At 33.9% G+C, this 17,198-nt stretch overlaps 1 protein-coding gene across 1 annotated transcript in view; it reads right to left on the bottom strand.

The window, feature by feature from the left end:
* Positions 1-17,198, bottom strand: part of LOC111696792 (disks large homolog 5) — a 62,166-nt gene continuing 44,968 nt past the window's right edge. Inside the window, exons 32-49 of the mRNA XM_023466527.1 lie at positions 16,630-16,829; positions 16,417-16,493; positions 16,079-16,152; positions 15,513-15,586; positions 8,607-8,665; positions 7,938-8,042; positions 6,903-7,153; positions 5,641-6,461; positions 4,936-5,024; positions 4,545-4,719; positions 4,265-4,361; positions 4,067-4,125; positions 3,783-3,860; positions 3,272-3,349; positions 2,694-2,754; positions 1,523-1,636; positions 1,220-1,336; positions 1-773 (exon numbers count right to left, since the gene is read on the bottom strand). Coding sequence (XP_023322295.1) covers positions 675-773; positions 1,220-1,336; positions 1,523-1,636; positions 2,694-2,754; positions 3,272-3,349; positions 3,783-3,860; positions 4,067-4,125; positions 4,265-4,361; positions 4,545-4,719; positions 4,936-5,024; positions 5,641-6,461; positions 6,903-7,153; positions 7,938-8,042; positions 8,607-8,665; positions 15,513-15,586; positions 16,079-16,152; positions 16,417-16,493; positions 16,630-16,829 — 2,628 coding nt within the window. The 3' untranslated portion in view covers positions 1-674. The remainder of the gene's footprint in view (positions 774-1,219; positions 1,337-1,522; positions 1,637-2,693; positions 2,755-3,271; positions 3,350-3,782; positions 3,861-4,066; positions 4,126-4,264; positions 4,362-4,544; positions 4,720-4,935; positions 5,025-5,640; positions 6,462-6,902; positions 7,154-7,937; positions 8,043-8,606; positions 8,666-15,512; positions 15,587-16,078; positions 16,153-16,416; positions 16,494-16,629; positions 16,830-17,198) is intronic.

Raw genomic sequence — 17,198 nt, forward strand, 5'->3', positions numbered from 1 at the left:
TGTTCACAAATTGGTTTCTTGTTCAGTAAATGGTTCCTTGTCCTTGTCCTTGGTTCATTATTCACCAATATGTTCCTTGTTTACCAAATTGTTTCTTGTTTATCAAATGGCTTCTTGTTCACCAAATGATTCCATGTTAACCAAATAGTTCCTTGTCCGCCAAATGGTTTCTACTTTCTTGCTCACCAAAAGGTTCCTGTGCACCAAATGGTTTCTTGTTTACCAAATGGTTCAATGTTTACCAAATGATTCCATGTTAACCAAATGGTTCCTGTTCACCAAATGGTTCCTTGTTAAACAAACGGTTCCATGTTCACCAAATGGTTCCTTGTTCGCCTAATGGTTTCTTGTTCACCAAATGGTTTATTGTTCACCAAATGGTTCCATGTTCACCCAATGGTTCCTTGTTCCCTAAATGGTTCTATGTTTAACAATTGATACCATATTCACTACTTGATTCATTGTTCACCAAATGGTTTCTTGTTCACCAAAAGATTCCTTGTTCGCCAAATGGTTTCCTGTTCACAAAATGGTTCCTTGTTCACCAAATGGTTCCTTGTTCACCAAATGGTTCTTTGTTCACCAAATGGTTTCATATTCACCAAATGGTTTCTTGTTAACCGAACAGTCTCTTGTTCACCAAATGGATTCTTGTTCACCAAATGGTTTCTTGTTCACCAAATGGTTCCTGTAGGGACCCAAATGGGTTTGTTTTGTTCCTGCTGTATTTTTGTCGCAATTTGTGTGCACATCAGCATAAAGTTAGCACTCGCCTAAACATTAAAAAATCGTTATTAAAAATTAAAACAGTTTTAGTGTGATTTAAAAAAAAACGTTTTGTTTTATTTGAATTGTATTACAATGTACAATTTCAAAATATTTGAAGTAAAATTCGTTGTCAAAGTTAAAATGTTTATTTCAAAAGATTGTTTTAACAGTATTAATATGTGTGTGTGGGGGCGGGGAATATTAGGTAATTTTCACCATTTTGGTCTGTTTTTTTCCCTTGTAAAATACTGAAAGGGGATTGACTATACACCTCATTATAACAAAGGAGATCGCCCCCCCCTTTTCTCCTGATAGCGCTTCTGAAACCCAATATTCATTCTAAAATTTATCTGTAAATGCAAGTTAAGAGAAGATAAGGAAAGGATCTGAAAACCCTCCCATCTTGGAGAGCTCAGACCGCCATCTTGGTTCTGGTAAATAATAAATAAACCTGAATAACATCTGATATAACATGTCTATATTCCTGTTCTAGCTTAGCGCTCAGCTCAAACTTATTTTTTGCATCTTTCTGGGTCATCTTCTCAGAGTTGTAGCGAGGATCCTTCACCTAGAATATCAAAAAGAATTTACAGGGTGTCCAGATAAACATGGCACTAAACACTACGGTTTGTTTGAATATACCGCCAATACTTGTTGGGAGCTAGACCAGATTGTGTGCGCGGCATTATTTCATTATTTCTTTAAAATTAGTATCACACTCATCACACTATAGTAATTAGTTTAAAGATATTACCTCTTTAATTTGTTTAACACTCTTAAACTTGATGAGAAGGACAATAGGGAATATCTGATTATGATGAAGTCTCTCCACCGACCCAAGATGGATATCCAGGATACAATGCTGATTCTAAAACAGAAATATCCAGGATACAATGCTGATTCTAAAACAGAAATATCCAGGATAAAATGCTGATTCTAAAACAGAAATATCCTATCCAGGATACAATGCTGATTTAAAACAGAAATATCCAGGATACAATGCAGATTCTAACACAGAAATATCCAGGATACAATGCAGATTCTAACACAGAAATATCCAGGATACAATGCTAATTCTAAAACAGAAATATCCAGGATACGATGATGATTTAAAACAGAAATATTCAGGATACAATGCAGATTCTAACACAGAAATATCCAGGATACAATGCTGATTCTAACACAGAAATATCCAGGATACAATGCAGATTCTAACACAGAAATATCCAGGATACAATGCAGATTCTAACACAGAAATATCCAGGATACAATGCTGGTTCTAAAACAGAAATATCCAGGATACAATGCTGATTCTAAAACAGAAATATCCAGGATACAATGCAGATTCTAACACAGAAATATCCAGGATACAATGCTGATTTAAAACAGAAATATCCAGGATACAATGCTGATTTAAAACAGAAATATCCAGGATACAATGCAGATTCTAAAACAGAAATATCCAGGATACAATGCTGATTCTAAAACAGAAATATCCAGGATACAATGCTGGTTCTAAAACAAAAAAATAGTCAGAGCTGAGAGTTTCAAAGTTAAACCCGACCTGATTTAAATGCAAGCACTTTTAAGACCAAGTCTTTGGTTGACTTCTGATTGCTTGGAATTCATGCAATGAGAAAAGTTTTCAAATTTTTCGAAAACTCAAACTTGACGTAAATATCTCATGTCCATTGTGAGTTTAATTTATAAATCTACCCAGACTACAGTTAATATGAAAATATGATAGATTTTACAACATGTACATTAGATAAAACTAGGTCAAGCCAAAACTCAAGTCTTTCACTTGGTTTTTACTTCTATTCTTCAATGCTGGGTTGTAACAAATATTTCTATATTATCTAAAATAGGTTGTAATTTAACTTACAACTTTGATATTTTCTGTGTGATCGATAAAAAAGATTTACCTGTGCGCTTATCTCTCTGATGGAGTTGAAAGTTGTGCAATCATAGTTAGCCCCCCGCCTTCTATACTCAAGGAATAGTAAATAAACTAGTTAGGTGATGTTTGGCAACTAGGTGAGGGGGATGTTTGGCAACTTGGGGAGGGGGATGTTTGGCAACTAGTGGACAAGTGATTCGATTTTGTCTTTCAATACAATTCAATGTACAAATTATCTGACGGACTGTGTATGTAATAATTGTAATACAGGGTTACCCACACAGGATGAGACTTCAGAGACGACTGCACGGAATGTATACTGTCTGTTTCCTATATATTCATGAATCCCTGCAACTGCAATCCTTATTAATTTGTTTGGCCAAATCGTTTGATAGATCACTGAAAGATCACGATCAATGCATAATACTTAGGGTGGTCATAATTTAAGAGTTTGTGGGTAGCCATGTTTATTAAAATCTTCTGGGTTAGGAGCATAAAACTAAAACCTAATAATTTTAAAACTTCTTGGAATTATTGGGTTTTTTGACGACATTTTGTTTCATTAGAAAATTTTTGATTTTATTGATTATTTGTATTCTATTCCTGAAGTCGACGAAAGTATTTTCCATCATTCCCGCCTCCAGGGCGGCCATATTGCAATCCATCACCTGTGGCTGGCATCTAGAATATTCGATGATTTTATCAAAATATACGTAATTGTGAAACAGGATTGTTCCATCAGTAATTTAGAATCACTTTTATGATACAAAAACAAAGATTTTAATTATCATTATTCATATGATTGGTTGAAAATTTATTATTACATGGATAGTGTCAAAAAACAATTATAACACTAACGATGACAATAACGATGACAGCGAGGATGACGATAATAATATGCAACCCACTTGCCAAAAACGGCAATTGTAAGGAGGTCATTAAAATTTTTTTTATTTTTTAAAATTAGCCGAACATGATGGATGATGCACGAACAAGAAGAAAATGGAGATATAGAAAAACGGAATTGTTAAAATACTTGCAGCTGATATCTAATTATTAATACAATTTTGTTTAAATTAAAATTAAAAATAATTATGTTACGCAAGCAACCGACCTGACGAATGTATGAGGCCGGTCAGAAACTAGTTTGTTTACAACCGCATCAGCTAGGGGACCAACTATCAACACTGGTCTAAAATAATTAATTAGATATTAGACGCCTAACATTTNAAAGCTATTAAGGATATCGGTGTACCGTTGTGAATCGGAAATTTCCCTCTGAAGTTGAAAACGACTTGAAATTTAGTCATGTAAGTTCAAAATATGCAATATTTGTAAAATAAAATCTCTGATGATTTAATTTTGATAAAGTTTAATTTAATCAAAAAAGATTCCAACCTTGTCATAATATAATCAAACTTCTCTACCCTCACATAACTAGATATTTGAGACTCCTCCTGTAAATAAAAAAATATAAATTAATTTAATTTTTAATTTAAAATAAAATCAAATTTCACAAAACTCCATCGAATATTTAAATATTTTCTATTCTGTACTTAAAATTAATATACTGTACTGTACTGTACTGTACTGTACCTGAAATATTCCCCCCTCTGATTCGGATGCAAAAGATGAAACATCAGAATAGGAAGCCAGTTCCTTACTGTCTCTACTGCTAGACCTTGTGCCTTTCCTAAACAAGAAAATGTATTTTGCAATACATATTTGAATTTTTGGAAATTTGCATTATTTTAGGATTATTAATGTAGAGCCCAAACAAAGTCTTTCCAATAAGGTATAAAATGTTATAGATTTGTACTATATCAGCTTGAAAAGGGTTAATCAATACCTAACATCAATTATATAACAATCTTACCTGCGTTTAAAAATGGATCGTCTGATCGAGGTTGACGATCTCCGGGTCCCGTCGCTGTCAATCTCGCTGAGAGGACGCTTAAGAAGCAGTTCCTCCTCGACCTTGTATTTGCTGGGGATTATCCCCCAGTTCTTCTTTTCCCCATCCTGTCCCAGCAGCCACGCAGACCAGTCTCCTTAATTTAGGAGAATGGTATAAATTTATTTTCAGAAATAGTTTAAAGGGAGAGACCGCCTAGACTTGGTAGCGGAGCTGAGAGTGCAATATTATAGAGCACAATTTTAGGATTCATTTGATAATAAGACGTGTTTACTGTTTATATTGTAAAATATCTGAGTCATTGTCCATTTTGGAGGATAAATATCAAGAAGTCTAGTACTTTAAAGTATACCTGGTACTCCGTTGTACATGGTGTTTTCAACAAACAGAATGTCGTCTTTTTTAAACTGCAGCAGGAATGGTTGGTTAGAATCTGGGAATCTGAACAAAACGATACAGATAATAAAACACAATAAAGTGGTAAAATATTAAAGATGTTTAAGATGGACATATGAAATGGAGTCTGAAAAGGCCATCAAAAAAGATACACTGTTACAGAACTCCTACCGCTGATTTGGACCTATCAAAAAGAATTAAAGATAATTTGATCTGTTGAAATCTCATGAAACATATTAGTTAAACTCATGAAACTTTAATTAATATTATAGAATAGGCTTATTAAAAACCACATCATGAAGACAAACTGTTACAGAAATCCAGAATACAGAAGATTTGAATTTATCCAGACCGTTCGATCTTTCGAAAACTCTGTTAGAATCTCATAACGCTCATCATATAAAACTCATGAAACTATTACAATGTTCGAAAACACTTAAATATGTTTTATGTACTATATAGGGTTACCCACAATTGATTGGACCTAAATGACGACCTGAAACTCGCATTTGTCTTTGATAAAATACTTTCATGGCACATTTATTTTTTGGCTACAGAAAAAAAAAATTTTCAGAGAAGCACGAATAAAAGATAGAAGTCTGAACTCTCATCCGTTGTGGGTAAATCAAATAAGGCTTTAAAAGAAGTCCAACTACTGTACCTGTCAAACATTGCTTTGACGTAGTAGCTGTCCCCTGGTTGATCTTTAGCTAAATTGTATTTTTCCGGACAATACTGTGCCAAGATAGACACGTTCTCAACCGGTTTAGCCAGCTCATAGGCCGCCTGCTCAGCCGTAGCATGCCGTAAATCTGTTCCGTTGTATTCAAGAATCTGGTCGGCGCACCGTAAACCGATATTGTAAGCCGGGGAATCAATGTCGACGGAGTGAATAAATATTCCGACGGCGTTTCCGCCCACCAGACGTACACCAAGGTCACCAGATTTTTTCATAACAGGATAGACAAGTCTAGGCTCATGATACTGAGGGGATATCTTCTCCCTGTAGTGCGGAGATTGGGCGTTTCGTTCAACAGGATGGGGAGTAGACTGGCTGCGAGAATGGTCCGATATTGGAGGATTTCTCAGCATTTCGAAGTTTTGCGTATTTCTGTGTTCGTTCTGATTTGGCGGATTTCTGGCAAGCTGGGCGACCATGGCCTGGACCTGGTGCCTGGTTAGGGTAGAGCTGGAGGATAAAGAGGGTTGTATTGGACCTCGTAGGGTAGAACTAGAGGACGGTGGGAGGACCTCTAGAGTCCGAGATATTTTAGGAGAATTCCGCGGCGTAGGAGATCCGGATCTAGGAGAGGATTTACGGACAGGGATATCTTCCTCATCCTCCTCCTCTTCCTCCTCACTAGACTCTTCATCTTCCTCATCATCATCATCTTGATTACTTCCGGAGTCCTCGTCGAGTAGGAATTTATCAGGATTGTACTGAACTTTGATATCTAAGGAGTTCCGAACTGTTTGTAGAACCTGTAATAAAACACTTTAAATACATTTTTGATTAAAGGAACTTTCGGTGAAAATTTCAGCGACCCTTTATTTTTTAAACTTAAACAAGATACGCACAACTCACTTTTGTAGAAAGAAACCGCAAACAAAAATAATCAGATTTCAAAAATTTCATCAGTCACTTGATATAACGTGAAATACAGTCTACTTAAAAAGCTATTAAAAAGCTATTAAAAAGCTATCAAAAAGCTGAACTGATCCGAACCAATTTTTGTGAGGCTTCTCGCCCCAGGGAAGGTTTATGAATGATCAAAATTTTAGAAATTAGCCTCCAACAACATTTGATTTTAATTATAAAAAGAGAACATTTCCACAATTGAAATGGGCATTTTTTAATAATAATAATAATAATACTAAAAATAAAAAAAATATAAAAATTATAATAATAATAACTATAGATACCTTAGCTGCTAGATCATAGTTAGCACATCTAAGATTCATCCCGCAGACCTCTAGAAGCTGGTCTCCAACCTTGAGCCCGGCCTGGTATGCTAAGCTCTTCTGTGTAACTGATGAGACGAATACCCCCCTGGTTCCTCCTGCCCCCCTGCTGTTCCCACCCTCCTCTATAGTTATCCCCAGTTGCTCGGAACTCTTCTCAATATGGATTTGTCGAATTTCACCGTGTGAGGGTTTATGCTCAGATGGAATACCTGAAAGAAAACAGCACACTATAAGCGTAATCTTAATAATGGCAACGCCCAAAATCAACGTGAAACCTTTATCTAATTAATAATATGAAACATATTCTCGTGTTTCTCAGGTTAAAGGAATTGAAATCGGATCATTCCTAAATGTTTTCAACAGTAGAAATGTGCAAGTCACTTTTGTAAAGAAAACACAAATGAAAAGAATCTGTTTAAAATACTTTAAACATTGCTGTCTCATTCATACTTGATCAGACAAAGCTTTTAAAGGTACATGGCGGGTCAGTTGAAATTACGCTGAATGTCCCTTTCAAGGGAGTGCTTGCGAAAAAAGAAACACCAAGACTCAAAAACTTTTTTATAGAAGGTGATTTTAAGGACCCGAAAAATCTCTATCTGGGCAAGGACAGTCAAAATCAAAATTCCTTTATTTATTCAGTGAAAATCAGAAACATTGTAATAGGAAGACGACATTATATCAATATTTAGGTGTATTTAATGTTGTAACATAACAAATAGATTTACTTTACACTTATTAAATCACTAATTTAGTGAAATGGTCTGTTTATACTACACAATTGCTGGGTTTCATGCTAATTGGGCGTTTTAAAAGTTATAACTTGATAATAAAAGTCGTCTTCCTATTTCCGAATTTTCTGGATATTTTTGCCGAACATGATGGAAGATGCACGAACAAGAAAATATTTGCAGCTGCTATCATCTAATTTTTTATAGAATTTTGTTGAAATTTTAATTTAAAAAATAAATTTGTTAAAAAACTTGATTTTACCTATTGATGTTCTATTAGTTCTCCTCCCTGTGGTTAATATTTCCACATGGTAGGACGGAATTGGAAGCGGAGATGAACGATCAGAAAATGGACGCTCAATACTTCCTACAACGCACTCGTCATTATCAAATCAAATAGACACAGCCAAAGGCATACATGGGGGGGGGGGGAATTCCCCCCTTGGTGCAGTAAAACATATGGTTTCCAGAGGGTTTTCAAGATTTAAAATTAAGAATAAATTGCTGTTTTCGTCGGAGGGGGGGGGGGACTGAGAGCAAATTACAAAAGTTTTGACTTCTGGTGGTGTATGTATGAAAAAAATAGTTGAATAAGTAGTGAAAATGTAGTTTTTATTTTTTTTTACCCCGGATGGAGCCAGAACTTTTTGATTAAGAAAGCGCTCTGATAGAGATGGGCCGGACACGTTCGGAATTTTTCATTTCGTTCCTTTATTGTTCGTGAACGACCCATTTCATTCGTTGATTTCCTACGTACTCAAAAATATCATTAATTTTCCATATATTTTGTTCGTTTTCTTACTGAACAATGATTCAGTAAAATCGTTATTGCAGTAAAAAACGATAGTTTTTTCAAAAGTTTGTTCGAAAAAAATCGATCGTTTTTTAAAATAATTGTGAAAATTTATTTCTGAGTTGCATGACAAGGTTCCTGTGGATATTTTGAACCCTGAACTGCTCCTAGAGCCAAGGATAGAGCTGGAAGGAATCCTAAAATAAAATTTTAATTCAAATTTTAAACTTTTGATCTAAACTATATCAAGTACATATACGTATTAAGTGATTGACAACAACTTAAATTAACTTAATCATAAATTGATTCTAAAAACCTTTGGACTTTGAAAAAATTGAAAATTTTTATTTTTTTTATAAAAAATTATTCTTTTAGTTCACTATTTAAAAATACCAACCCAAAATATTTCCCATAAAAATATTAGCTCTTTTTTTTTGGCCAATTGAAAAATCCAGATAATATGAAAACATATGCTTTATAGTGTCTTAGCTTATTAAACTTAATGCTTATTAAACTTATTGCTTATTAAACTTAATGCTTTATGTCAACTATTAAATCGTAAAATTCAAATTATGAAACAAAATACTCCCCATAAGAAAATTAATTATCTTTCAAACTAACGACTTTTTTTAGATAATTTAAAAATCCAGAAGATATGAAAAAATGTTCATATATTTCTAACATCGTTGTGTTTACAAACAAAAATAACACTATGTGCAAAAATAACAACTTATGATAAATAAAATAATTTATAAATAAATAAATTTCAGGGCAAGATGAAATATTTCTAAAAAATTTTGTACAAAGGGAGTTTTTTTTTCTCCTGTGAAAATTGCTTTCGTATTATTTTGAAAATTTTTCATCTAAGCCTAAAATTATATGTTAAGATATCTGAAAATCACTCCGAAGTAGTTTTTAGATCAAACATTTGTTCAGATGAAATAATTAAGCAAAAATAATGAAAAAACTATTGCATTTCTTTCAAACATTCTTTCTAACTAAGAAGCGCCAGGCCATATTTTAATATTTTAATATTTAACTATTAAGTGATTTTTAAAGATTTGTTGAAACTAAGTTTTTTAATATAAAACTTAGTTTACAATAAAGCATGCAAAATCCATGCATAAAGTTGAAACATGCTGGTTAGTATTTTTTTAGAAACAGAAGCAATAGCTTAATATATGAATTCAGAATCCATATTTTAAAACTTTTATACCCTGCTCCAAAACTTTAGATCAACATTTTGTTAGAGATAAAAAATCCTTGATTTGAATCCACGCTTGTTTAGAAATATAATCCAAAATTTGGATCGACTCGAAATATAATCCATGAATTGGATCCACGTTTGTTTAGCAATATAATCCATGAATTGGATCCACGTTTGTTTGGCAATATAATCCAAAATTTGGATCGACTCGAAATATAATCCATGAATTGGATCCACGTTTGTTTAGCAATATAATCCATAATTTGAATCCACGCTTGTTTAGAAATATAATCCATAATTTGGATCCACTAGAATTATAATCCATGAATTGGATTCACGTTTGTTTAGAAATATAATCCATGATTTGGATCCACTAGAATTATAATCCATGAACTGGATCCACGCTTGTTTAGAAATATAATCCATGATTTGGATCCACTAGAATTATAATCCATGAATTGGATCCACGCTTGTTTAGGAATATAATCCATGAATTGGATCCAAGCTTGTTTAGAAATTGGATCCACGATTTATTAGAAATAGAATCCATAAATTGGATCCAGGCGTTTACAAAAAAATAATCCATCATTTAGATCCAAATTTTTGAAAATAGACTCCATAATTTGATCCATACTTTATAGAATTAGAATCCATCAATAAGTTGTTAAGTTATTCATCTTTGTCTCATTCCATTAAAGGGAGTGACTGGCAAGAGAATAATTCTGCAACAATTCTTATACGTACTTCGGAATAAATATGTACATCGAGAAAGCAGCCCAGAACTACACTGAAAAGAAGGGCACGAAGCAACCTAATTTTTTGAATAATTTTCAATATAGAACAGATCATTAAAAACAATATCAATTTTCAGCCATAACATTAAATGTGTTAACAATAACAAAATTGAGGAGTTCTACTTGAACTGGTATTTATCTACTTATATTTTAATTAGTTTAAGCTTTGACATGAAAAGGAATGCCATTTTCCGAATTGGAACTTTTATCCCTATTCCGACAGAGGGGGAGGGGGGAGGGGGGGGTGTTAAATTTTTTGACTTTTCAACACATGTCCCTCACTTTAGGCTAAAAGCTGGGCTTTTATACCTACTTCACGAGTCGTCAGGCATACTGCCTGAATTGCCCTTTCTTTACCTTTACCAGACTAAATCCAAATTTAGACCCATGTCCAGTCATTGGATCTAAACATTGATAGCTCTTTGGAAAGCCTACAACACAAGGAAACAGAATGCACAATTTCTGCAAAGAAATTTTGCGTAGATTTTTTAAACAGACGACACAATCTATTTAGAGTAAACCAGATGTCAGTCGGAATAGGGTTAAATACTTATTTTCACAACATCAAAAAACAACATTTTAGAGTTCATAAACTAGGAAAACGTCCTAAAAAAATGCCAGTGTCCTTTGGAAAGAACCTATATAAGATTATAAAAGCTAAATAGGGGAAAGGGGGGGGGGAAGGGAGGAAAAAGATAAAAAATGTGAGGCAAGAAAAACAAAAATGCTTAGAATTCCATACATATCTTCCAACATAAAATTGTTTATATAGAAAAAAAGTGAAAAAAAAGGATTTGGAATAAACTTTATGAGTTATGCTTAAAATCTTACTATTTCTTCCCCCAAAACATGAAGTGTTTTCTCTCATATATTTTTTGAGTTTTTGGTTTTTGAAAAATTATTAGTGAAGATTTTTTACCTTTAGTTAGATTTTAACTTAAGGATGTATTAAATGATTTTTCTCGAAATTAACCCAAATGTTTTCCTTTTTTAAAATATATTTAACAATATCTTGTTTTCCCAGTGCATGACTTTTAAGTTTTGATCAAATTAAAGGGATTAGATATGGAAGATGTGTGTAAGGCATTCTGAGGAAAGATACAGGGTTACCCACTAAGGATGAGACTGTAAAGACGAGTTGAAGCTCTGAGGACAAGACAATTTCAAGTTTAAATCAATCTTCTGGCGAGAAAATAAACTCTAGATGGCTTATTTGATGATTTGCCTCAGAAAAAAAACAAGTTTACAGAAGCAGGAAATTAAAGAAAACAGACAATAAAAATGTTGTCCAGTTGGGACAAATCTCATCTTTTGAGGGCAACCCTGTATTTCTGAATTTACTTCATGATAATACACAGAGAGTTGCCGGGACAGGCTCATCAGTCCTGGAATACACCAAGTTTAAGTCAATAAAAGGGACTGTTTTCGTATTTTCAGGTTAGTTTATGTAACCTCCATCGTAATCTTCATAACTTTAGCTAAATAGTGATTTAAAGTGTTGTCGGTAATTTTGATAATTTACTAAGATGATATAGTTACTGAAACTACGCGCAAAGGATTTAAAGTGTTGTCGGTAATTTTGATAATTTACTAAGATATAGTTACCGAAACTTTGCGCAAAGGATTTGAAACTTTGCCACAAGCTAAAATTTTCTAATCCCTATATATTTTATAACACTAAGAAACAGTGCATTTTGACTGTTAAATGTAGAAAGATGCCTGAATATGTTTTGTTATGTTACATAAATTAAAGGAACAAAATGAAAACTAGCCAATTTTATATAAAAAAAATAATACATAAAAGTATTTCTAGTTTAAAAATACAAGAAAATTACCAAATTTTATTTATTGAAAAAACTTAAGTTGGAAATTTTCTTGTCCAAGATAAAATGAAACAAATTAGACCAAGTTCATATCAATATACTTAACTTTAAAGGGGCTTGTAGTATAAGAGAAGAAGGCTAAAACAAAAATGCTTTAATTTTCAAAAATATATTTTATTATATACGTTTTGAATTGAAGACCTTAGGTATGACTGCAAACTGAGCAGAAGACTTAAATGATGTTGTTCTTATACCTGTCTGCTCTTCTAGGCTTAGGTCTTTCTAAACTTTTAGAAAAATGTCTAGATCTAATCTGATCACTTTTAGTCACAGAACTATCTACAGGAGCTTCATCAAGAACCATCTCGAGGGACCTATTCCTTGATCTTTTACTGCGACTGTGTGAGTGGGATTTGCTTTGACGTCTGGATAAAGTCTGTGAGGTGTAGGTTTTCTCATTGCTCCAAATATCTAGTCTAGTCTCAGGTCTGGTTACTTGGGTGTCCATGCTACTAGCTCGTGAGTTGGTGTTAAACAGGTCTGGAGGAGCAATAGTGTCTCTAGAGGAGAGGGGAGAGAAGGCGGAGGGAACTTTATCCAAATCTTCTCTGCTGTTCTGAGAGCTAAGTCCGTCCCCTCCACCACGGGAGCTACCGAACCCTTCCTTGATGCTATCCTCGTAGGGATCAACGACTGGTAGAGCCTCCTGGGGTTCTTCACTGGTTCCATGTACAAGTTTATAAACTGGTTTACGCTCTTTCCTGTATGAAGATTCAAATGATGCCTTACTCTCTCTCCCTGAAGGTCCACTTGTCATGTCGAAACTTGATTTGCTTCCACCCATAGCGCTGTATCCATCAGTTCCTTCAGTTCCAGAGTTTTCACTTGTTACCGCCAGTCTAGATTTCCCATCAAGTTCTGAGCCTACACTTGTTATATTATAGTTAGCTTTCTTCAGTTAGAATCAATACCTCGCCAACATAAAATTACTAGAAAAAAGAAAACTCCTTTCAAGTTAACTATATTCAAATAAATGTCTATCTATAAGTTCCTGCAGTCCCACTGGTGTCCACCCTTGAGGTAGATGTGAAATCAAGAATCTCTCTACTGGTTGAACTGTATTCAGATGTCTCCTTTCTCTCTGATCCTACGGAAGGATTAGATAATACATTCTAACTGAGCAATTCAAAAATTGGGATAAAAGTGCTTAAAGTTTTTACAAAAATTACTCAACTAATCTATCTAATATTCATTTAATTTTCACTGAAGAACAGTTTTTATCTTGTCAGTAAGTACAGCCGGCCAGGATTAACATATGGGCCTCCAAAGAAGAATATCAGTTAGGGGACATGATAAAAGTATATATATAGTATAAGTTACTACTTTATTAGTAAGCTTTACCCCCAAGGATAAACACTCATAAAAGATCCAAGTTAATGACTGATCAATCACTTGTCTCAATGAAAAATAAATCAATCATTCCCTGATGTAAAATCCAGAACTTCACGTCTTGAATAATTTGTTCTCCCGTAGATCCCCTCGCTTCCAGAATCTTTCTTCCCACCGAAATCAAAAACACTTCGGTCTTCATTTCTCCGCGGAGACTTTGATAATCCACAGCTTTCAACTTTTCTTGAGCTCTCAACTTTCAAGTCTTTTTTTCTTTGCAGGGTTTTAGATCCTGCTTGCATACTTGATAACTTTTTACTTGTAAAATCAAATATTTCCCGTCCATCCCTATTATCCTCACGATTAGGACTCGGGCTTGGTATACACTGACATTGCATATGCTCACTTTCCTTCCATCTGTCAAATTAAATGCTAATTGTAGAAACTTTTATTATTGATTCATATAGATTCTCTATGAGAAGCCTTAGCTTTTTATTGTGTCTAGTATTTTCTACTGTACTTGGTTTCAAAACTACTAATTACTAAAAATGTATTTTAAGCAAAGTAAACATATTCATTATTCATATTTATGTCAAATATTGAGGTTTAATAAAAATAAAATACTAAATTTTAAATTAACATTTTCCTATTGCTTGAATCTCCCATATCTTTGTCCTCTTTACTTCTTCCTTCTCTTTTAAATGCATTTCTTTTCACAACTACACTAGCATCATCTTCAATTTTGGTCAAGTCTTTGGTTGACTTTCGGTTTGAAGTAAAATCCAGGACCTCCCTTGATGATCTTCTTGGATGATAGTAATCATAATAACTGTCATACTTGCCTTGATTGTCATGTTTAGGTTTATCCTGACTGCTATGCAGATGACTTAGTTTCAAGGAGCTGGTATGGTTAAATGCATCAAATGTTGACAAAGGCCTAGGAGACTTAGATGGGGATTTAACATAGTCCTTTATTTGAGAATTCAAACTTTTACATGTTGTGGAGGATGCATTGCTATTTTGGGACCTCTCAGGACTTCTTTTTGGCTTCTTTGGTCGGGGACTTTTTTGTCCCAAGCTTGGACTCTTTTTAATTCTATTTCTAGGGCTTTGTTCCTTAGAAGTAGAGCTGAGTCCACATTGATCATCATTCCCAGTTTCCTGACTATCAGGATGATCTTGGCTTGATTTTAGCTCAGAATAGTGGGAACCATTTCTTCGAGAGTTAGTTTTCCTTGTAGGTTTTAAATCTTCCTCATCAGTGCTGTCAGACACATTTTGAATTTTTAACAGCTCCTTTGAGGGCTTTCTCACCATTTTATCACCACTTTTTCTTGATCCTGAAGACCGATCACGATCGTTGCCACTACTTCCAGAATCCCTTGCCTTGCGTAATTTTTCTCTAGTTTTTTTACCTGGCAAAGTTCCACCAATTGGGCTGCATGAAAATATGTGTTTGATATGAAATTGTCAGACATTTACATAAATTCAAAATCAAATGATTTATTTTAAATGTTGTTTACCTATATCTGCTGGAATCACGCTCTTTTTTCTTACGGGGAAATGTACCAAAATTTGATTTCTTTCCTCGATGAAGACTTTTTGACCTTTTCTCTTTAACCGGTGAGAATGATTGCAAAGCATTAGACTTACTGTCAAATCCATTTGGCGAGCTTGTTAAAAATAAAGATTGATTAGTATGAGTTAGAAAGCAGTGTAAAGTGAGTTAGTCGTGTTAAACTTCAATTAAATATTGCACTGTGAGTAAAAATGTACGAAGCCTGTTCCAGTGTTATGTGTTAGTGGATAATGGTCATGCATACAATCTTACCTTATTCCGTGGACCCCGTGCAAACTTCTGCTGGCTGAAGATACATCATAGGTGGGAGGTGTCAAGTTATCATCCTTAACAAATATTATTATTGGAATAAAAAGAGATAAAAAACCTCAGTCTGGATCCAAATCCAGATCCATTTTTTTTCAGAGCAGATCAAAGATCGGCTAGATCCAAATAAAAATATATATAGATCCTTAGCCTTAATTTTAGAAGATTTACTTTTTTACCAGTTCAACCCATGCACACCTGTTTCCTCATAAAAATTTAACTCGTTTGATAAAAATGCCAAGTTGACAATCATTCAAAAGTCGGACTAATTTTGGTCTCAGGGCCAGAATTCAAAATCTTAAATTTCAGAATTGAAAAACTAAAATTGTCTACTCTTTTTATCTTTATAACCTAAAAATGAAAACCTGTGATATTTTCAACTTTGACTGTTTGATTTCAAAGTTCTAAAAAATCAGGTTGCAAAGATATATAGATAAAAGAAATAAAATTTGCTGTCGAACTATGCTATTTTAAATTTATTTTTATACTTCATATTTAAATATTATTTTTACCTGATGTTTATAAATATACCCCAGCTGTTGAGAGAGTAGCACAGAACTATTCCCAACAGAGTGAGGGAAAAGTCCTATAAATAATTAATGCTTTTTGTTTGAAAAGTAAAAAATGGTAAATGAAACTGAATCCTTCAATGTTTTGTTAAGAAAAATAATAAAACTTTTCTTTGATTTATTCTTTTAATCCTGAAACTTTTTTCTTTGATATATTCTTTAAAAGCCTATAAAATCCTATGATTCTAAATTGCTTAAACTATAATCCTAAAATCCATAATCGTAATTGCTTAAATTCTATAATCCTATAATCCTAAAACCCTAAAATCCTTAAAGTCTACCTGGGTTAGCATATGGAGAGGGAGGCTGGTTAGAGTGTGAAGGCTGATAAGAGTGCGGGAAATGGCTTGGAGGTATCCTAAAAATCATTTTTTTATTTAGACTATGAAAAATGAAAAAAATCTTGATAATTTTTCAATTTTTGCGAAACGGAGATTTTTCTTAATAAAATCATTGAAATTTTGCAGAAATAAGTTATTAATAATTATCCTAACCTGAACATATCATGTGAAGGAGAAGGTGAATGTTTGTAAAGTCCGGCTGTGGGAGATATAGAGGATTGAGGTGGCTCCAGGGGAGGGTAGAATCTTGGTTCCTCATACTGCCGGGGTATAGGAGAACCAAGCACAGAGTCATTAGATACAGCTGCAGGGAGCAGGGGGGGAGGAGAGGAGTACCGTGGGGAGGAGATTATCTAAACAGAACAATAATAATAATAATAGTTAGATATTGCTGCAGGGAGCAGGGAGTAGGGGGGGAGGAGATTATCTAAACAGAACAATAATAATAATAATAATTAGATATTGCTGCAGAGAGCAGGTAGCAGGGGGGAGGAGATTATCTAACCAGAACAATAATAATAATAATTAGATATTGCTGCAGGGAGCAGGGATAGGGAGCAGGGAGTAGGGGGGGGGGAGATTATCTAAACAGAACAATAATAATAATAATAATAGTTAGATACTACTGCAGGGAGCAGGGGGGAGGAGATTATCTATACACTTATAAAGAATTTTTGGTTTTCTACATAAGTAAAATTAAACATCTAAAGGCAAGTTGTTAA

This window comes from Eurytemora carolleeae, unplaced genomic scaffold (assembly GCF_000591075.1).
Source record: "Eurytemora carolleeae unplaced genomic scaffold, Eaff_2.0 scaffold108, whole genome shotgun sequence".
NCBI lineage: Eukaryota > Metazoa > Arthropoda > Copepoda > Calanoida > Temoridae > Eurytemora > Eurytemora carolleeae.